Here is a 23,255-nt window from a genome sequence, read left to right as displayed (position 1 = left end):
ACAAATCCTTTTGATAAGGTAGAGTTAACACTACTAAAGGGAAGAGTGCCACAAACTCCCAGGGACCACACTGACCCATGTGTATAAAGAAAGTCACCCCCTACTTCACAGTCTTGATGGAAACACTATCATCCAACTGATCTACTTATCTCATGAAATTAAATTATCAAAATCTTGGTCCAAGCTACAAAAAGCCCCCAATATGAAACTGAAAAAACCCAATCCTATCAAGACAATGGTAACTCTATTACCCATTTAACCTTCAACTATAAAGTCATGATTAATATCACACATAACCTGGCCATACTTTTTCCAGAAGAGGAAACATGAAAAAGTGAACTAGAGAATGATGCAAAATTAAATGAAGCTCACTCTAAAAAAGAGAAAATATAGCTCCACCTATTGGCTACAATATCCATACCAAAAGTTTCTGAAACTTTATGAACAAATAATACACGGATTGGGATACATGTATTGACTTGCTAGCATCTTTATAAAAAATGTAAGAGTTACACAGAAAAAGAACATGTACGGAACCATTTCCATTCAACTTTGATAAGACAACACAGCCCAAGTCCTCCCTACCCAAAGAGCTTTGATGCAGCTGAATTATAAGCATGTGAATAGCATCATTTAAAGTTCCATATTTACATAATACATTAAATGCAATTCTTGCATTTAGCATTTCGTTTTAAATGCATGATACAGAAAGAACAAGATAATGGTTGCCACAGATCTTCTACGAAAATTAAGTAGTGATGGGTTGTGAAGTGTTGTAGAAAAGGGCAGGACCTCCTATTTTTGCCTTTGCAGAAGGTGCTTCCAACTGTTAAGAGCCATGCACTGATCCTGCCTTAGAAATCCAGTTCTAAGTTATTGTATCTTAACCAACTTAGTGCTCTTACAATATTGATTACTCAAACTAGTGGCTGGGTGCCTGCCACCCAGGGTCATCAGATTCCTGCTGCCAGTTATGGAAGGAAAGAAGAGCAAGCACTTTGGGGGTTCATCCTTTTCCCATAACCAAACAAGGAAGTTCTTACACTGCAATAGTGAGCATACAAGCTACCAGTGTGTGCATACATGCACAATTACACGCACTTACATGACACATAATATCCTTCATAGCTGGAGGAGTCTGCCAAACACATGTCAAACTATACAAATGCACTCAACACAATTTTTTAAGTGCTGTATCATAGCGTATTACCCAATGATAGAGCTCTAAAACCTTTGAATAATTTTTTTAAAAGTCTCATGGTTTCCATAGCCACTTAAAGGTTATCTACCTAAGAAAAAGTCCCACTAAAGTAAGAAAAAAGGTTTTCCCAGATCTGAAATTGTGGACTTGTGGTTTAGGTAGATCCCCTCTTTTGGTAGATCTTTTAAAACTGCCGACTGCTGAATCCAAAGCATTAAAGCGATCCACATGCCAAGCAGTTCAATGATCACCTTGACCCATCTATTTTCCAGATGTAGGTTTTGCCCAACCTAGTTATTACGGAGAAGCAATTATTACTCGCTGCTATGCAGTGGGATGAAAAAAAACTAGTTTGGAAAACACAATCCTAACTGAAAGCTTAACTTCTGCAGAAGAGCCCAAAGCTCATTTGGAGATGGGCGCCATCCACTGTCATGTATATTCTTCTTATCCTTAGCCCAATACCCATAAACTTACAAAACAATCCTGAACAAACTGAAAAAAGCTAATGTTCCCCATAAACCAAGATTCAACTTTAGAAACATAAATGAATGGACCATATTGAGAAAGACAAACATTCACCTTCACCGCATGCTTCAGGGGTTAATTCTTCAAAGATGGTGCTTACAAGCTATTCATTAAAAACACCTTTAAAATAGCTGTACTTCGGTAGAGTATCTGAAACTATCTACAACACACCAATTAAACTACTCCTGCAATATTTCTACTGGAAAAATAAAGCAAATTGGCTTTAAGGAAAAGGCACTAAACAATATAGCTTAACTTCATTCTAACTGATTGCTCTCCACTGGGGATGTAGTTTTTTTAAAAAAACTACTCAATTTTTTCTTAAATTCTACTCAACCAGCAAAGATGAACCTCTTGTGCAATTTCATAAGGAGAAACGTTTTTCAATGGTTCATCTTTTCTCTGCTCTGTCATTTTAATTTTAGCCACCATTAAAAATAATACTTACGTTCACTTTCTAATGGCTGGTTATTATCAGTTTTACCGAATTATCCACAATTTCAAGGGGTGCTTCATTCAACTTATACATTAACACTAAAATGTATTTCTAAAAACAATTAAGGAAGCTCTCCCCAGCCCATCCTGGCTGGAAACACAAAGCAATTCTTGGTAACAAAGGAAGTTTTCATTTGGAAAAACTAGCAGGATATTATAGCAGGTTCTACTTACTGTAACACCTTAAATCTGGATATAATTTTCAGAAGTCCACATAATTTCACCTTGGTGGGGCAACACACAAACACCAGTCAATAGCCTCTGCCATTATTGTAGTTTCACAGCAAATCATTAAATAGAGTAAATCCCAAGGATAGTTGCTAATCAAAGTCACAGATTACAGAAAGCAAAATCAACACCAGTGGTACAGTTCACAATCACAGACCATCAAGAACAGACCTTGTTTTTTGTTTACTACCGTTTGAGTTATAATGAACCTGAACATTTATAGCTCTCACCATGTGCTTGCATCCTACAATTGCCCTTGAAAGCAATTTAAGTAAATGCTAATAGGCATGTCTCTAGGAGAGTCCAGGAGGGTGAAAAGAAAGATACTTTCTATGCCAAGAGGGGGACATGGCAAGGTTATTCCTATAAGGCAGTGATGGAGAGGAAAGATGGTTGAGAGGGTATGTTAGACCATGTTGCAAGGGTGGAATTAACTCATCCCATCAGGTATAGGAACTTTCAAGAATTGGCTTCCAAGCCCTGTGGTAAAACACCAACAAATTAGGTAGCCCATGTTTTATTCTACATATTATATGCACCTATCTGCTTGGCTACAAAAGGTATGTACAGATGCAATATATTGATTTCAATACCCCACACTGAAGATAAGAGCAACCATTATCAAATATTCTTTGCTATGAAGAACATAAAAAAGTTTCAAAGTTAGTGTTCTTTCAATCTGAGTCACTGCAATTTCACAGTATGTCTCTTGAAAAACAACATGAGTTTGTACCCTTTGTACACAAGGGCATGGGATCCGTAGTTCCATGAAGTTACACAGTAAAAGAATCACAAGGCCAAAACCTCTCCATTTCTTGATCCATGTAAATTCAGCTTCCTGTACAGCAAATGCAGTTGCGGTCTGCAGTGTCTCAGAGTAGTCTGAAGCTTCAAAGGAAAACTGCAAAGCTAGCACTGGAAATCACAGGGAGACCCTGCCTTGTGACTTCCTCCATAGCATGCTACCCGGAGAACAAGGACCCACTGCGTTCAGTAGGTCACTCCACTATCAGTGCCACGTTGATGTGGGACAAATCGATCATATGTCTGTAAAAAGGATGAACACACACTGTCAAGGTACAGGTGTCGTATAAATTGCACCAAAAAAACCTTATATACTGACTGTGCATGCTAAGGGCACTTCCTTGTTGCATATTTCTACCACAACTCTAAAGGCAAATCTAGAGGATCATAGATTGTATGACTCTTGTATAGATTGTATGATCCATATCTTTTTTTGTGAATGCAGAAAGAGCAGGCAAGCAGATCAAGACTCCAGTGGGGTGGGGACTTTGTCCTCACCATAGTCTTAATCTAGATTGCTTACAATGTTTTTGAATGCCCAGATTAACCACAAATATACCCCCCAGCATTATAAATAATTACGAAAAACATATATACTAGACAGACATATACACTCATAGTAATCACAAAGAGAATTCTTATGCTCAAATCTTATAAGGAGAAGTGACTAATTCAACAAAGAGTACAGTGGATAAGTATCCAGTCCATAATAACTACTCGTATTATAACATTTATAGCTGAAAAGAAAAATAACTGAGAATTAACAGGAGATGAGTCTTTGCTGGTTTAATCAAACTTCCATTTCACTGTTATTGCAATTAACACTGTCACATTTTTGTTCATGTGACAAAATGATTGAGGCAATGGTGGTTAACAGGCATTAATTCTGAGGTTGTATATTTATAATTCTCAAAAGAAAAAACAAATATCGTTTCAAACCAGACAGGCACAAAGGCACAGCTATCCTCTCGAAGACGTGGTTCAGATTTAGCCACTGAACATTCACCTTACTCTGTCTCCGCCCCACAGCCTGCTTTCTTCTAGTCCTAATCACAGGACTTCACCAAGATCTGGGTCCACAAACACGCAAATACAGTATGTGTATCCTTGTACTTGCAGCTTCAAAGGAGGTCAGTAAAACATTCCTCTGAATGCCAGATGCATTCAGGGAGTGGCAACAAGATGCAAGTACCTTGTTGTCTCGTGTGCTCCCAGACACAGCTGGTGGGCCATTGGGAGATATAGGAAACTAGACGAGATAGGCCCTTGGCCTGATTCAGGAAGGCTCCCTTTATGTTCTTAAAGCACCTTTTTCACTTCTACAAAGCCTTTGTGTGCTTTATGCAGAAGTGAGAAAACAAGATTACAAATCAAGATCAGCATTGAAAAATGTCTCGAGATTAAGTATCCACACAAAGACAAGGAATAGCATAAGTACAAATTACAAACAAGACTTTGGATTAATATTTACCTGTGAAACTTCTGTTGAAATTTCAAAGCATCCGCTGGCTCTTTAAATTTTGCTATGGCCTTTCGTTGTTGAGGAAGCATTTGTAAACTCTACGAGAGACAAAAAACCAAAAAGGATTTGATTTGTTCTTCTTAGAACATCAGTGATTGGAATCATTTTCCTTTTTTGAAAAGAGGAATCAGACTGCTGGAAGGAATCGGAGCATCAGGTTTAAAGGGATAAATATTATCTTTTTGTTACCTGCTATAGAGAGGTGGTTTAACATGAAAGCCATGGAAGGCCTCCAGTCTTTATATACAGTCACCCATAGTCACAGCTTTGCTGAATTCTGATGGGAAAAATCAGCTACTTGGAGAAGAGTTATGGTGCCATATCATTCCTCCCTCAATCCCCAAAAGCAATTTTAGAATTATTTTGAAACAGAACACCCCATTTCTCATATTAGTGAAAAGAATCTGCAGGTTAGGAATATTGCTTTAATATACTTTAACATAGTCAGTTCTCTACATGGCTCATCTGCTGATTCCTTCATATATGTGAACAAAGTTTGCACATTTAAATATTATTGCAGTAACCTGGTTTCTTTGGTACAAGCGATTAACAGATGGTTTAAGAATATTTCATGCTAAATATCCAGGCTCATCCTAATCTGTTATAATTTGAGGTGTTTGAAAACAGTGTTATTTACTTCACTCAGAAGTAAGTAAGTAAAGAGCCCATTGTGTTCAGTAAGGCTTAGGTTGTAATCCTATTTTACCAGAAACAAACACCTCTAGTTATAATGTTCGCATTCAAATTAATGGAGAGATACACATTATTGACTCCTCCCCTTCAGTCAAGTAATGGAGGGGACAGACAAGAGAAATTCTCAAAATATAAAAAGGGCAAAGACACTAAAGTAGAGGGTTCATTCTGGCTTGAACTCCTATGCTACACCATCAATACTAGTCCCCTACTGATGGAGAGGTTAGGGTCAGGAGGACTATATACAACTTTAAAAAGATAGAGGTGAAAACTGCTGGTCCTTGTCAGTCCAGTGCTATTACACGAGTGTAGAAGCCCCAGCAGGTGTACAGCACTTTTCATGCAAAGTGCCAATAAAATCTTCTGTAACTTGGATCTCAGTAAGTTGGGAAGCATGCGTATTAATCCTCCCATATATTCAAGTCAGTCTGGAAACCTATTATCTAGCTTTCTGAGCAAGATACCCTTGCAGGATCTTGTCCGTTTTGCATTTTGAGCCACTTCTTATTAGGATTAGAGTCCAGTTTTAATTTGACAATCTGTTGGGTTACAAAACCATCATTACAATATGCTCATTAGCTGACAATATCAAAACACACCAACCATAGTTTCATAATGTTGTCCATTTTTGCTAGTGTAAACTACCCTTTTCTACTTGCAGAGTTCTGCTTAGGAACTGTAGTGTTTGTCCTCCTAGATAAAAATGTAGATTTTTTGGGGCTCTTTTGCCCCTGTCACAGAAACCCTGAGGCATGGTAAGATGGGTGCAGTACTAAAAGGTGACTTTTGCATACATACAATCCCTGGATTTTGAATGGTTTTTTGTGAACTAGGGTTCCTTTCACACTAAGGCCCTTTAATACTGGTGAGTCCCCAATCATCTGAAAGTAGAATTAAAATGATAGTCCCACAGAACAAGTAATACAGTATATTATTCAATTATGCCTATTCCCAGGACCAAGATCCTCCTTTACTCAGAAGACAATTCCTTTCAAAGGTCCCCTGAAACTTAAATTACTAGCTTTTGCCTTGCAGGTTCTCCCTGTCACTGCTTCCTGTTGAGTATGGAAGCTTTATTACTGAAAGGCCACTTCATGGGAACTTCACCAGTTCTGGATGCCTGCAAATGGGGGGGGGGGTTGGCTTTAATTAATGATTGCCTCTCATAAATTTCATGCAGACAATGACTAGCATTATATCATGTGATATGTTTTTCTTTGGTTAATGAATGTATAATTGCAGAACACAGAAACAAAAGAATCAAGCAAGGAAAACACAATGTCACCAAGGGTAGAGATAAAGGGGCTTTGTTGTAACATTTTATGTTTCATTAAAATCTCTAGCCAACCAAGCTACTATCTTGCAACAATATTAGAATGACATTCCACTCCTAAAAGATTTGTATAGGTTGGTTCCAATGTAGGGCTTGGGGGCCCATATCCACAGTTCTGTTTTCTTGTTGTTCGAACACATGCTTAGAAATTTTCCTCTTTCACGAATGAAAGACAAAGATACAATGAGTCACTGCTGTGGCAGGAATTAATTCCTGTTAGTAAAATTATTTTTCCCCCTTCCCAGTTAAAAGTTAGAGAATACTGACTCTGCCAAGTTACACAACCCAAGGTTCAAAGGAGGAAGTATAAGGATAGGAACAGTCATGTTAAGGGCTGCCAACACCTACCTATAATACAGGCCGATTTAACAAGACTACAAAGTACCTATAACACAGGCCGTTTAACAAGACTACAAAGTCATTGCAAAGTTAGTTTATTATATTTTTATTATAAGCAGAAAACTACTTCACAAAGTGGGGGAAAAACTTTTGCACAATAATTATATATATATATATATATATATATATATATATATATATATATATATATATATATATATATATATATTTATTTATTTACAAAATCTCTAAGTTTTCCTTTTCTCAGGGCTCACATTACTTGAAAAATGTTAAATACAGAAACACAGATTCTTCCTTTTCTTACAGAGATAATTTTTAGCACACAGCTCATTGGTACTGAGAACATGTACACAAGGTTAATTATATTCCTCTGTTATCACCTTTCTTGAAAGTCAGCCTGTACATATAATCATTAAGTACATGTACTTAAGCACTAAAACTAGTTGCAAACATTCTTTTCAGTCACCTAAGGATAGACTTACATGACTAATTCAAGCAATAGCATACTGAAACATTGTGTCTCAATGACCAAGAAGTTGGCTACTTGAAGCTCTGATAACTGCCACAGTTCTGATAGCATGATAAACTCTCTCGGCTTAATGCTAAATTATGGTAGGCAAACCAATGAGATTGGCTTCATGCAGTGTAGCATTCAAGTGATACACAGGGCTACTTTCTACATTATCTTTAAACCAAGTAATGAAGATGCAACTGGATAGCCCAGGCATGGTCATAGTTCTGAGGTGGGTCTCTACAATTTTCAGAGCCTGAGAGTGATTTGAGATGTGACAGTGATGTGGAATCAAAAGGAAGCAACTATTCCTTGTATTATCTATTTGTTCTGTAACACTGCCATGTCCCAAAGCTTACTTTTGAAAATCCCCGTGCCTGAGAAGATACACAAGCTTCAATGGAAGGTTAGCTTGTGCATCTTCTGGGCAGGGAAACCACACTTCAGATGACTTAATGTTGCAGAAAAGCAAGGCACTATGCAACACCACCAATCTCTCTCATATGCTTTGAGGGCTGGCCACTGAACACCTGCTCCACATGACACAGAGATGCACATTTTTCCATGGCTTCATAACCACTAATTTGGAAAATGGACTTGGGTCAAGTTACATATGAAGTTTTCTACCATAAGCAACACTGGTTTCTACCTGGATATGTTATGAAATATTATGACTGAATAATCCATGTGCAGCAAGTTTCTTTATGAGCAGATGATGAGAGTTCTGAAAGTTTTGGTCACATATTTTCAGAAGGATCCATAACTCAGAAAAAGGTGATTAAAAAAAAACATTTCTGCTTCACAAACATGGGCAGAATGTTGACCTTTATATTTCAAAATACAAATAATGATGTGTGAGGCATTTGAAGCGTTCCATGAGGCTTCACAGGGAAGACACATACACACAATTCTTTCATAAGGAGTACTAAACAAAAGAACATTATCTGCTTTTAACTTAGACCCCTTCCCACCCCAACTGCCTTTCAGCAAAAATAATAGTAAATCTCAGCAGGACCAAACAGTTTAGGATATACATTTAGGGAAAAAAATCTAGCAATTTGAACACTGCAATAATAGGCGGTAATAATAAATAAATAATAAAGGAGATCCTTCAACTATTATTAAGCCCTGTTAAACGTATTTTTTATGAACACAATACAAACAAAACAGTGCTGTAAATATTACTACATAAGCTGGATAGAGAATCTCAGTTCCAGCTCCCAGGATGCTGATATGGGTAAGACATGATCAACCTGGGCTCGTTCCTTTGCTTGCTCCTTTGTAAGTGAAGCTGCTCTCTTCTATCTAGTAGAAACACCTTTTAATTCGCTAGGCTACCTTCCCACTGTTGTTTAAGCGGATTAATAAAATCTGTTGTCAGGTCAGTGTTAACCAAAGTACACTCAGTTAACATAAAATATTTACAAAAAACAGACACTGTTTGCATTTAATGAAAGGAATCACAGCTGGGATATCAACTGCTAATAATGAAAAACTTCTTCTACTCTCCGAGAGGAAAGACACACTTAAATGTCCATTCAAGTCAGCATGAGGGACAAGTGACCACAGGAGGACATCATCTCCCAACAGCGACATGCAGCAATTCCTCCTCTGTCAACTGGTGCTCTCCCCTCTCCTGAACTTTCTTCGGCCCTGCTGCTAATAACTGATCCTCACAACCAAGTTAGGTATGTCTCTCTCAACTACTGCAGAACATTCTCCCAATGCTTTAGCCTCCAGCTTCCTGTGAGAGCCAATTGGGAGAAAAAAGAAGAAGTTGTGTTTAGCTACTGCACCACTTCTCAGAATAACATTTTATACAACTCTTACGGTACCCAAAGCTAACAGTAATGTCATGAATTAAGCTGGCAAGTCAAACTGGAAAAGAGAAAAGCATAGCCTTGATTTATGAACAATGCAAGACTGGTGGTCAAAACAATGACCAAGCCAATTAAAAAAAAATCACTGTTAACTACAGAGCCAACAGTGACAGAACAGACCCACTTATAAAGGTCTGTGACCCAGCCTGAGCCCTTAGGACAAAGAATAACTTGGGGCTGTTGATGAAGGGAAGTCAAGTATGGAACCTTGTCCTTCCACTGAACACCAAACCAATTCTATAGTAAAGAGCAGTGGTTCTCAAACTGGTGGGCTGCGACCCACCAGTTTGTGTAATGCTTATCCTGTAAGGGGTGGGAGGAGAGGCAAGGAAGCAATCCCCAGGATCGTATCCCTAAGGGAGGGTGCTTTTGCTTACTTGATCTCAGTGCATGCTGCTGGAGCCTCCACAGGGCTCCCGAGGTTTGGAAACTTGAAAAGGAGTGACTGCAAAGCACTTCCTGTTTGCAGAAGGTGCAATGCAATCACTCAGTTTCAAGATTCCAAGCCTCAGGGAGCCCTGCAGAGGGCTGGCCTGGGCTCCCTGCATCTCCTGCAGCCTGCACTGGGACTCAATTAAGTGAAAGTACCGCCCTTTGTCCCCCTTAGGAATGTGATCCTGGGGCACACTTCCCTGCCCTTGCCCCTCTCCCACAAAGACTTACTGAAGGAGTAAAGCTCCCTCAAAGTTTGAATACTATTGATATAAATAGACTAATGGCTTCCCATCTCTTTAACTAGGGAATGTTGCCAACAAGTTTCATCTTTGGCCTACTGTCTTTTCCCACACAACATTGTCCCTGCTGCTAATCATTTGATTTTTTCATTCCTTCTGCCAAAGTTCCCAAGACACCAGCCTGTCTCTATATGCGGTTCACTTGAAAACAGTTTGCAAGTCACAGCCCAGAGCATGTTATCCTAGTTAAATAACACACTTATTATTTGTTAGGTTTTATTTTGTTTCACTCATTCTAAGTAAGAATTCTGCCAGTCCATCCTGCATGAATTTTAGCTCACTTTTCCTGTCTTCTGTCTGAAGATCAGCTTTCTATCCTTATCAGATTGTACTTTCGCTCTTTGTACACTGTACTATTTTCACTGGCACAGCTCACATGAGCAATAGTGGTTCACTAAGGCAGCCATGTGCTACTAGTTTAACCATGCGGTATATAAGCAAGTTAAGGTACTTTTACTGGCTTGTTCAGTCTACTCCGAAAAACTTATTTTTAGAGATCTTACTGTTAGGGGCAATAATTACACCATACACCTAAGATTTTCCATTATATTAAAATAAAACAGTAATTAGCACATTTTTGCCTGGCCCACAGGTATACACATTTGGTCCCTGCAACTTTGGGCAGAAATGTTAAGGAATGTTTAATGGATGTGAAGCATAGTTACTATATACAGTCAATCCCTGCTATCCACAGATTCACTTATCTGCAGGGGGCAGGGGTGCCACTTACCTCACACTATCCTGCTGACTGTTCTTGGCTACCTGCAGATGTTCACTGCATTCACAGGCATTCTAAAGTTCTCTGCAGCCTCCTGAAGCTATTTGTGGAGGCCATTTTAGCCCAATCCCTACTAATCTAAAAATCTTTTCTGCATACAGCAGGCATTAGGACCACTCTGCAGTCATCCTGACACTATTGGGACTACTTAGAGCTTTCTGCAAGCCTCCTGAAGCTATTCATGGCAGCCATTTTCAGCCCTGTCCTTGCCATTCTAAAGGTCTTCATAGCATCCATGACCTCTTTGCAGCCATCCTGACATTATTGGGACCATTTAGGAGCTCTCTGCATTCATCCTGAAGTTATGCACTATGGCCGTTTCTCATGCTATCCACACCATTCTGAAGGTACTGCATTTGCTGCTGGTATTCCTGACAGGGTGAGCTACCCTTCCCACTGAATCAATGATTTCCTATCCAGGGATCTGGTATCCGCCGAGATTTCCAGGAAGCTAACCCTTGTAGATACCAAGAACAGACTGTACATAAAATAGGAAATAGGCTAAATTAAATGCTTCTTTTACATCCAAAGTGCATTTCCATTCAAGTCTCTGCCTATTTAGATCAGGAGTCTCCAAACTCCAGTCCGGGGGCCAGATGTGATCAGCGACAAGCCTCTATCTGGCCAGTGGCAAGCTTCTGGTTCCCTGCAAGCCTCTGGCCCACTCAACCGAATGTGACCAGAGCTGTACTCCAGTTGATGCAACTGGAGGGTGCTCTGAGGGCCAGGGAGGCCATGCGCCTCCCCTCAGAATGTCTTCTAAAGGCCTAAAAACATCACTTCCTAGTTTTCCTGAAAAACCAAAAGTGACATTTTAGGGCCATCTGAAGGCCTTAGGCTTTCTAATGTATGTATCTAAATTTTATATTTAAAATTTATTTTTCTGGCCCTCGACACCATGCCAGGTATTTGATGTGGCCTAAAAATTTAGAGACCCCTGATTTAGATGAAGGGTATCTGTGCAATCCTAAGTATTTTCACTTGACGTTCTACTGTGTTCCAATGAGGCTTACTAAATACTTAATGGATTTATTGTGTTCCACCATGGACAGTCTTTGTGACTATAAACAAGCAAATTCCAAGGAGAAAATCATCATCTATTTGTCTAAAATGTCATCTTCATGGAAGAGCCCCAATATTTAAGCTTTGAAACTGATCTGAATAACTTACTTTACCAGGTTCTGCTTTTGGGATTCCAAATACAGGTGCTAGGAAAACATATAAAATGGAATTTAGTTACATATCTTAAGTTACTCTGTTACAGCAACAAGAAGGAGAGCTAGCATAGTACTGTAACTAAAGAGCCTGAGCACAACAGGTTGTCCCTGGTTAGAATCTCACCACCGCCATGAACTCACTAGATGGTCTCAGGCAAGCCACTACTTCTCAGTTTTGGTTTCCCCTCTGCAATATGGAGATAATACTACTTACCACCAGGGTTGTTGCAGGGTAAAATGTGTGCTAAATACTACTGTTACGTAGGTTGAAAGCTCGCTGAATGCTATTCCCAGTGAGTGCTAATAAATGGCTCCATATAAACCTGAAGAGAGGTATTGAGTGGATACCACAGGTCTCTGTCTTGGCCCTGTGCTGTTCAGCATGTTTATAAGTAACTTGGATGAGGCAACAGAGGAGATGCTTGCCAAATTTGCTGATGATACAAAGCTGGGGACATAACTCATACCCTGGAAGACCAACAGTGAGCAGTGTGAAACAGCTGCCGTAAAAGTTAATGCAACAACGGACTGCTTTAGCAGGAGCATCTGGATCTATTACTTCCAACTTCTACTTTGCAATAGTCAGACCTCACTTGGCGTACTGCATCCAGTTTTGGGTGCACACTTTAAGGAAGACATTGATAAGCTGGAACAGACTCCGGAGGGCAAAGATGGTCTGGAAACCACGTCCTATGAGGAACGGTTAAAACAGCTTGGTGATTTTAACCCAGAGAAGACAAGATTAAAGGGAGATATGACAGCCAAGAATCTGAAGGGCTGCCATACAAAAGGAGGGGCTTGCTCTCTGCAGCTCCCAAGGGCAGGACTACAGCCAATGAGTTGAAACTACAGGGAAGGAGATTTCAATGAGACATGAGGAATAATTTCCTAAGAGCTGTCAGGCCTGGGAATAGCCTTGCTCATGCACTACTAGGTTCTCAGTTGTTGGAAGTCTGTCAAGCAGAGGCTAAACAGCCACCTGTCAGGTATGCTGTTGTACCAATTGCCTGTACTGAACAGGGAGTTGACTAGATGGCCTCCAAAGTCCCTTTCAATTCTAATGATCTAACAAACCCCTGCAGATGCCAAAAACCACAGATAATGGAGGATAATGGCAGGAGGTCTGGCTCAGTTGGTAGAGCTGACGCCTTGTATGCCTGAAGATCCGAGGCTGCCAGTTTGAAACAACCGGAAGTACCCAAGAACTGACGACACGCTGATATACTGATGAGCTGACCCTTGGTGGCAGAGAGGAGTTGCCGTCAAGTGGAGCATAGAAGCGAAGGGCCAGAGAGAGGCCAGACCAGGAAGGAATCCAGCTGGAACGAGGAGTTCTATGAAAGACTAGAACTATTCAACTGTAAAAATCCCTACAGGGTTTAGAACAGCCTGCCTATGTAAATTGCCTTGGATTAAAGTCTGAGGAGAAATCTGACGATCAAAAAAAGGCGGTATATAAATACCTGTATAAATAAATAATAAAATTCATGGTCTGACTTATTTTCTGAGCTGTAGGGAGGTCGCAGATGCTGAAGACTGACCCGTATGTAAGAAAGTTTCATAAAGTTTTTAAAAACCTGGATACATTTGCAGTTAAACTAAGAACTCTGTGAACATAGTAATATCAGAGCTAGTCAAATGACAATTACAAAGCTTACTAGACACTAACAAGTTTAGAAACAGGGCACTGGAATCAGTGCAGAAAATAAGCAGTTATTCTTAAGCACATTTATATTTTTTACTGTTGGACTGAGTCCATAACCATAATGGAGTACAAGAAATTTTATAATCTCTCCTCCTGCACAGATCCATAAGTTTCAGTAGCATTTTCTTTTTGCTTGAAAATATAGAGTTTTGTTTTGAAGCAAGAGGCATAAAAGGATTTACATGGGGTTGATACAAGCTGTAGAAAACATAACAAATGCCACAAGGAGTTGCATACTGATATTATGTGCAACTCTTTTTCTAGAATTATACATCTTCACGACCACCCACAGGTAACTCTGCTCTTGAACTCAGCTTGAAGGACTCTACAGTTCAGTGGTAGAGCACCTGCTTTTGCTGTGCATACAAGGTCCCAGGTTAAATCCCTGCCAGTACCTCCAGTAAGGAATGAGAAAGACCTGTCTGAAACCTGGAGAGCAGCTGTCCATCAATGTAGACAATACTATGGACTAAGGGTCCATAGTCTAGGGTAGCTTCATGTAACAAATATGAACATATTTCTTATCTGGGCTGTTAGGTTTATGGTCTCTACATGTCACCACATTCTGCATTAATTGCAGTTTCCAAACAGTCTTTAAGGGTAGCTCCATGTAGACAGCATTATAGCAGTCGAGTATAGATGTGACCAAGTTAGGTCAGGTTGACTCAAGTACAAATGCAGCTGGCACAGCAGCCTCAACTTGGCAAAGGTCTCCATGGCCACTGCTGCCACCTGACCACCCAGGAGCAGTGAGGAATATAGAAGGACCCTCAAGCTGTGAACCTGCTCTTGCAGAGGGGCTGCAACTGCATTCAGGACAAGCTGATAATCTAGCACTTGAGTCGTAATTCACCAAACTAGGAGAACCTTTTTCTGGACTTTATTTTCAGCTTGATGACCCGTGTTCCCAGCTGCTCTCGGGCAGGCAGATAGTTCCCAGTTGGTATTACTATCTGCTAGATAGGACTGGAACCACCACTGAGTAGTGCCCCCATGTTCCAGACCAGGCAACTGGCCCAGAAGGACATCATGGTTGATGGTTTTGAAAGCTGCCGAGTAGTCCAGCAGGACTAACAGAGACACTCTCCCTGTCCAGTCCCCAGGGCAGATCATCCACCAAGGCAGTCTTTGTCCCAAATATTGGTCTGAAGTTAGACTGAAAGGGGTTCAGATGATCTGTTTCACCCAGGAGCTGAGGCACCAGCTGGAGCTGGTGCTTCAGAGACATCTACTGGAGATGAGACACCACCATCCTGTCAGCCGTGCAGAATTGGGAGATTTGTCGCTTAATTATCCAGTATGGTGGGGTCTAGGATTCACAGGAATGCCACCATTAGCTTTAGTATGGCTGGCAATACTCCTCTTTCAATCACCGTTCCTGCTCACCTGGCCAGCCCCCTCTGGATAGACAAAATAACCCAAGCTAGGCAAGAGACAAACACAGTGGTTCCCAAACTGTGAGCTGTGGTTCTCTGGGCAGCTGCAGAAAGCTGCCAGGGGAGCCAAAGAATCTTCAGGAAAATCTGCCTCCCTATAAAAGTTGGTCCTCTTTATCAGCAGATACAGTATCTGCGGATTTGACTATCTCTGCAGGTTCTGAACTTGTGATGTTGGACTGACCCATACCCTCCAGACACAACCGAAGGTTTCCTCTGGTTGCATATGGAGATGTTTTGAGACACAGGGAGGCTGCACAGTTTTTGGGAAAACCAAAAGTGCATCTTGGATGCCTCTGGCAGAAGATCCGGTAAGTGTTGGTTCATGGATTCCATTATCCATTGATTTTGGCATCTGCAGTGGTTCCAGGAATGGAACTCACATAGATGCCGAAATTCAACTATACAATGTATAGGATTGTAGCTCTAATGTGAAGCTGTGGCGAATGGCCTAGTAGATCAAGGGAGCCACCAGTCAAAAAAGTTTGGGAACTACTGCTCTAACAGACTGGTGGAAGATTTCACTTATTCATATCCTCAGGTATTCAAGCTGAAAAGAATCCAAAATAATGAACAGTGTCAACATGGCACCCAAGACGTGACAAATATGAACAATTTTATCTACAAAGTGCCTAGCAAACCAGTCACAATAAGCAGATGAGCTGACCTCCCGACCTCCCTGGGGAACCAAACTGAACAAGTCTTGGACAACCCAGAAAAGCTCAACAGGATGGCTCTCCAGGACACAACAGTGGCAAAGAAAAAACCTTCACAGCTATCAGACCACAGAGTAGGCTCTAACATGAGCCCTAAACAGTATTTAGATTCGTTGAGTTTTCTGCTACAGTTGTTCATATGTTTGCAAAGCCATTTCACTGCCTGCACTTGTAGGACAACCAAGCTACACTGGCACTATGACACAACAATGGTCGTTTAGGAGCAATGCGGTATGTGATCCTGACCATCTTCTCATTCCAGAGGGCAACCAGGGCTTTGGATTAGTCACTGGCCCTGGCAGCAGGGAAAATCCCCCCCCCCCCAGCCCTCAGAAAACTTTTTGGATTCCTCAACCTCCAGGGACGCACCATACAGTTCAGTCCCCCACCTCTGACAAAGGTAAGGGGCTGCAAGTAGCCTAAATCCTGCCAGAAAATGATCTACCCATGAAAAAAGAGTGAATTTTATCTCCTCCACATCCAGCTGACTAACAGTAAGCACTGGATTCAGGGCGTTTCCTGCTACATGTGTTGGGGCAGAAATAACCTGAGTGTCCCTGGCAGCCATGAGATCCGGAGTGGATCCACCACTGGGCTCCACAGATAATAAGTGAAATGCAAAGCGAAAGTAAAAGCCATCCATAAACTCTTATTGACATGCAAATCCTCTTTAGCCATTATGGTTTTGTGCTGGTCCCTGATATTCCTCCTGTCCCAAGCTTGCCCCCAATCCCAAGCTGGGAAGGAGAGCACTTCTAGTCCTGTCTTCCTATTTCAATTGTAAGAAAGAAATGCCAGCTATGACACAATTAAACAGAGGAAAGAAATGGCACGTCTTATCAGCAAGTCTCCTGGTGTAAGAGAGTGAAGGTGATTCTGCTGGAGAGGTTCCCACCAGACAACACCTGAGCAAGACTGCATTCTTATCAACTGCCCACTTCTTTTCAATGAAGTTTGCAAAGGGAAAGATACCAGGAGGTTGTGTTCAGGACAACAGATCTCTGTTCTACTTATCCAGAGGCCAGAGAACAATAACGTTCCATAACACAGTTCCCCTCCCCTGTACAATGGAGGAGAAGAATAAAAGCTTACGCTTTTCAACAAATCATGAGTTTCCAACTAATTAAAACTCAGGGAATTGTAAGTTAAAGCTGATATCAAACCATAATTTGATGTTAGTTTAACAAACCACAGTTCCCCAAGTTCAGACATACTGGGAAAAGTGTGGTTGGTTTAAAAGCAGCAGCAGTAGCGCTATCTCCTCTGGAGGAGGAGAGAGAAAGAGAGAGAAGGATGTGAGCCCAAGAGGAGGACAGGTTGACTCATTATAACCTGAAACCTCATCAGGTCAGTTTCAATGTTCACTGTTAGAGGGTGTATCACAATCAAAGGAATTGAGGATCCCACTTTTGACATTCAGTTCTATGTGGCAAGGGTATATTAGAGCCTGAAGATCACTTCTGATTTCACTACACCTATGTGAGGCAAGATGAGCGGTGAGGAGTATTTGAACAGCCTCTTAAGGTGTCACTCTGTTTATGTGGAAAATTAGGAGAAGCAGGTAAATTAGTCAGTTAATGCACCAGCAACCAAAATATGCCTTTAAGAGAATATTCACTTCTTTAGATTTTATTGCTCATCCACTATACTCTTAGTGAGAGAAGCTTTGAGCAAAACGCAAGAACATGAGTGATGCTGTACTCTGCTTACTGTGCGGTAGCTAAAAGACATTATTTGATCTGGAAATCTTTTTGTTTCAGACACACTGGGGGAAAGTATCTTTAAATATATGTAATTAACCACTAAAAGCCCTCCATTGTATTCCTCCCATCAGAGGTATTGAGCTTTGTAGGATGAAAGATTTCTGGCACGAATAACACAAGCAAAGGGTGTTCTACCTGAATGGGTCCTACTGACATCAGCAGGTTCTTCAGTTGGACATCAGTGGTTGATGAAGAAAGCCCTTCAACTGACACGACACAGGGCTGAGGTTTGCACTCCACCACTCGCAGGTTCTGCTTATTTGGCATCAAGCGTCCTCGGCCCATCTGGCCTGCAATGCCTCTGCCTCTCCCGTGCATAATGACCTGTCAACAACAAAAGTAAGCTCCGTTTTTTACTTACTTGCTCTCTCTTAACTGAATCTGACAGATAACACAAAAAGTTAGTAATTCACTTAGAAAGAAATGATGAAAGCAGAGGCCGATTAAAAGATGTCATGCTGCTGTTGGCAAGTTTTAAAGGCCCACAAGTCAGCTTGTTTGTCAGTGTAACAGCCAAACACTGCTCTGATTCATCACACATTATAAATGTACGACTCTGTTGAAATTCCAGTGTAACTTAATGAGGATTTGATCCACAGGGAAAAGTGACAGCCCAAGAAGGGCAAAGCCATCATTTCCCTAAGGACTTTTTAAAAACTTTTATTTGCACTGTTTTGGGTTCCCTAAGGGGGAGAAAGGTGAGATAAAAATGCAGTAAATATATAAACAAACATCTATAAGAACATAAGAACAGCCCCACTGGATCATGCCATTGGCCCATCTAGTCCAGCTTCCGGTATCTCACAGTGGCCCACCAAATGCCCCAGGGAGCACACAAGACAACAAGAGAAACTACATCCTGGTGCCCTCCCTTGCTGCTGCTTCCCTGCCCACTGCTTCCTGGCCCAGAATGAGAGGCTGGCATCCCTAAGATCTTGGTTCTGCCATGCCATCAGCCCAAATTTGCCCTCACTATTTTAGCAGGTGAACAACTTGGCTAGTCTGTGGGACAAATACAAGGAAAGGGCAACAGCCTGATATACAAAACTGGCAAGAAACCAATATGAGTTTGCAGATAAAAAGGAGCTGGTGATAATCTTTATCAGAATTATCAGATTATCAGAATAATTTGAAAAAGGAGTGATAATCTTTTTATCAACACCAAGAATCGCAAATATTTTATAAGCCACAATGAAGATGAGAAGGTTACTGTTAAAATGACAATTCAAAAGGTGCAAATACTTGGCATGCCAGCATTAGTGTCTCTAAATCAAACTTTCCTTCAGTTTCTTCTACATCCAGCTTAAATATTTAATTGGCAAAGGGTCTAACTAATCAGAAGCAGTTATAGTGCTAGTGAAGAAAGTACCCATACAAATTTGAATTGCTACACCACCTTTTTAGCTTGATGTATCCCCTGAATATTTTTCAGTCCTTGAGGAACTGTTGAGTGAATCTGTGCCAGTTGGTGCTGATGTAGCTGATGGGGTTGCTGGACTGTTCCCTTTGTCAGTGTGACCTTCCGCACTGGCTGATGTCTCTGTTCCGGTGGCGGCTGTAGGCGGTGGGGAAGCCCCTCTGCATGAGGAAAGCCAAGGTTCTCACCACTCTGTGGAAAGCAACCACACAACGTTCAGATCGGCAGTATGCAACATACCTTTCCTGAAAGAGCTACTATGAACCTAATAAGCTTGTCAATAGCACTGATGCCACATTCTGCAAAACACAGAATTTGCTTCAAAAATCAGGGCTATGCTAATTGAAATAGCTTCCTGAATATTCTGAAAGAAGGAGAAAGAATAGGGACTCCTTAATAGCTGCAATGTACAAATGCCCTGGATGTGTCTAGAATTCTCTTAACATCTGGGTGTGAACCAAATGCTCAAGCATGGGAACATCAGTGAAGAAAAGGTGGGCCCTCTCCACCTATCAAATTAGTCTGATGGCAGTGGGGGCTGCCCACTGAAAGTGGCTTAGGCCATATTCCTGGAGCTTTAGTGAACTAGGGCCAGTATCAGTCCATGTTAGTTTCTAGAACAAAGAATGAAGAAAGGGGATCTGAAGTTATCAAGATATTGAAGCATCTTCCCTATCATGAAAGGATATACTATTCAGGCTTTCTGTGAAAACTGATGATGCAATTGAGTTTTATAAAGTTATGAATGGCATGTAGAGAAATTTTTTTCCCCCTCTCATGTAATAGAAGAGCTCAGGGTTGCTCCATGAAACTGATTAGCTATAGATTCAGAGCCAACTAAAAAAATCACTCCTTCACACAATACATGATACTCATAGAACGGCCACTGGCTTAGATGGCTTTAAAAGAGGGTTAGTCATATTGACAGAGGAAAGACTTAATGGCTATTAGCAATGATGGTTAAATGAAGCCACCAGGTTCAGAGGAAGCACTCCTTTGAATGCCAGAGGGTGGGGTGGGGCTTTTGCCTTCATTCCCTGTTTGTGGTCTCCTTGGAGCACTGGCCTGGCCAATGCTGAAAAGGACTAGATGAATGCTTGGTCTGATCCCACAGGCCTTTTATGGTCTTATTCTTCAGTGTCCAGACCTGGCAGCTAATTAAAGCCAATGTCTCAGAGGATGCAGACATGTCTCAGAACTATTCTGATGTTCTAGTACATGTTTAAGACTGCTGTGGGACTAAGGCTCATTAGAATTAAACATTTGCTAAATGTTTGACTTAGGCAAGCTTTTTACATGGTTTAACTAGATTGTTTGCGCAAGCAACCCCTCCCCCCATGAAGCTTCCCTGCAATGACTGTGTCACCCAACTCTTCTAAGACTGTATTTGCATAACAGTAGGTATGCCTGATTCTCTACACTTACAGACTAGATACAGCCAATCTCAGAATTGAGTCATTAGCCAACAAACAAGATATACACAAGTACTTTGGTAAGCTTGCTGACACTCCAACTTCAAAATGAGACATTTATTCATTTTCCAATAAAGATACCAAAATACATATTTTTCCTATGGTAAGTAACAGCTGTAGGTTTATGAGCAGGAAAAAAAAAACTAGCAGAAAACCTAAACTGTGAAGAGTTCTGGTAGCATGCAACTTAAAAACCTATATAACATATAAACTTTAAAACCTATATATTGCTATAACATTCCAGACCATATAAATTTTAAAAATTGCTGACAGCAACCAACAGTCAAGGAATGTGTGTCCAAATTACTATGTTTATTACACTGCATAACAAGTGAATCGTACTAAAGAACCTAATCTGGACCAATTTTCATTAATGGGCAGAAGATGTTTCTAAGCTAGAGAAGGTGCACCCAGATTTAATTAAAAATCAAATTGCTCTCATAGTAAGCTCTCTGTTATTTGTTTGTAAGTCACTCTGAAGGTCCAACTGGGTTGGAAAGATGGGTAAGAAATTTAAAAAAATACAACACAGTATGAGCTAACTCTCTTTAGTTCCTTATTTGCAGAAACTAAACGCTTAAGTAACTATTCATTACTATAAAGTAGGTCCATTCTTTAATAAAGAAAGAAATGAAAGAGTTCCAGAATTTTGTGAGCTGTGCACTCTATCATGGATTCTCTGACAGTTTCACAATGAAGATAAAGTTTGTTTGCCACCAATATTAGCCAGACAAATTTATTTATAACAAATGCTTTGAGATGTCCTGATTTAAAAAATTCTGCCCATTGATACTGTCAGTCTCTTGCAATTTGACAGATCAAATCTTATTTTAATTCTTAAAACCCCATGAACGAGCGATATCACCAACTTGCATTCTGTAGTGAGCAAATTGATTAATCCCCTTCTATAGAAATCTCAACTCTTGATTACACCTATCAGACGTTAAGCAGCATTATTCAAGAGTGACAACACTTGACAAATTCCCCAACCATCTCTCTCAGCCTTTGTGGCCCTGCTAGCTTGTATTAACCCTGATGAAAAATTAATTTTCCTTATCTGCGACTAAACCCCAAAATCCAAATCCACCAAACTGGCAACTCTTTCTGTAAAGGTATTATGAAAACCTCCAAAAGATTAATTGCATGTCTTCAGGTGACATTAAATTAATTTCTATACTCATGACAGACATTTGATACTCCGTACTGAGAGGACAGATAACATTGTCAGGATACACAGAAGGACAGTGGTGGAGTGTCCCAGGGCAGCCTCTTATGAATTCTCCTTTTGATAAGGCCATACTTCACTGTCATTGGCACTGTTACTGATCTTGCAGCCCATAGACCTCACTGCACAGGTTTCTATTAAGGATGACAAAGCTGTGTTTATCCATGTAATCTTTTCTAAAGCTAATTCAAAAATCACCCAACAGCAAGAGAAATGTGCATGCTGGATAAAGCATTTAAGGGAAATAAACTTGGGTTGTTTAGTGGAGTGTCACACTGCAGGGACACATGCAACTAAAAGCTACCTTGCAATCACATTTTGTGAAGATGAGCTACAATGTAAACAGACTATGGTGCCTTATGTCAAAGGAACTTCAAAATCGATATAATCTGCATTGCAATAAAGTCTTCTTCAACATTTGATTTACCATCATTTCAAAAGGTTATTTCTCCAACAACCCTAAACATCCCCCCCCCCCCAAAAAAAAACTCCAAACAAAAACAAAACATTGAACAAGAGTGGCCACCAACTCCCCTTTAACATGTCTGTAAGTCTAAAGACAGTGCAGAGAATGCAACTGGACATGACTTCAAGCACCAAGGTCAAAAATGAAGGAATCAGGAAACCTATGGGGATAAGTTATGATCATCACCCACAACAACCCACAATATTCAATTCTGTATTGAATACAGAATTTCATCTTCATTTGACTCTTTTGAACTAAGCAAAAAGTAAGTTACACCGCAAGTGAAAGATTAGACATTTTAAACCTTTGATCAATTTGGATAACCAAAGCTAAGAAAGTAAAAACATATACAGGCCCCCCACTCATTTGACAGGTTAGGGACCTCAGAAATGTTGAAAAGCAGAAATGGTTGAAAAGCAGAACCCAATCTTTTTTTTTTTTTTTTTAGTTTACAAATGTGGCTTTCATATGCTTTTTAATCTAGCAAACTGCAAATGCCTTTTTTATCTTGCAAATTTCTGCTGTCAAAGATTTCTGCAAATGGACTCTCATTAACACCTTAGGGAATGGGAATAGATCTGGAGCTAAAGGTGGCACTCTCTCTCTCTCTCACCCACCCACCCACCCCAAAAGAGTTTGAATCACCATGTCATATGCAAATCAACATGGGGGAGGGCAATTTTAGCTTTAAAAATAGCAGAAAGAGGTTGAAAGAGCAGAGCATGCATTGAATGAATGATTTCCGGGTATAATCGAAATGTGTTGAAAGAG

At 40.5% G+C, this 23,255-nt stretch overlaps 1 protein-coding gene across 2 annotated transcripts in view; it reads right to left on the bottom strand.

Moving 5' to 3' along the window:
* Positions 1-474: 474 nt before the first annotated feature.
* RBM33 (RNA binding motif protein 33) overlaps positions 475-23,255 on the bottom strand; it is a 99,471-nt gene continuing 76,690 nt past the window's right edge. For both annotated transcript variants that reach the window (XM_066627629.1, XM_066627630.1), the window contains exons 16-19: positions 19,301-19,513; positions 18,040-18,228; positions 4,728-4,816; positions 475-3,499 (exon numbers count right to left, since the gene is read on the bottom strand). In XM_066627629.1, the coding sequence (XP_066483726.1) occupies positions 3,451-3,499; positions 4,728-4,816; positions 18,040-18,228; positions 19,301-19,513 (540 nt within the window). In that variant the 3' untranslated portion in view covers positions 475-3,450. The remainder of the gene's footprint in view (positions 3,500-4,727; positions 4,817-18,039; positions 18,229-19,300; positions 19,514-23,255) is intronic.

The sequence above is a fragment of the Tiliqua scincoides genome, chromosome 5, assembly GCF_035046505.1.
Source record: "Tiliqua scincoides isolate rTilSci1 chromosome 5, rTilSci1.hap2, whole genome shotgun sequence".
Lineage (NCBI taxonomy): Eukaryota > Metazoa > Chordata > Lepidosauria > Squamata > Scincidae > Tiliqua > Tiliqua scincoides.
This window is presented reverse-complemented; position numbering and strand designations above follow the sequence as displayed.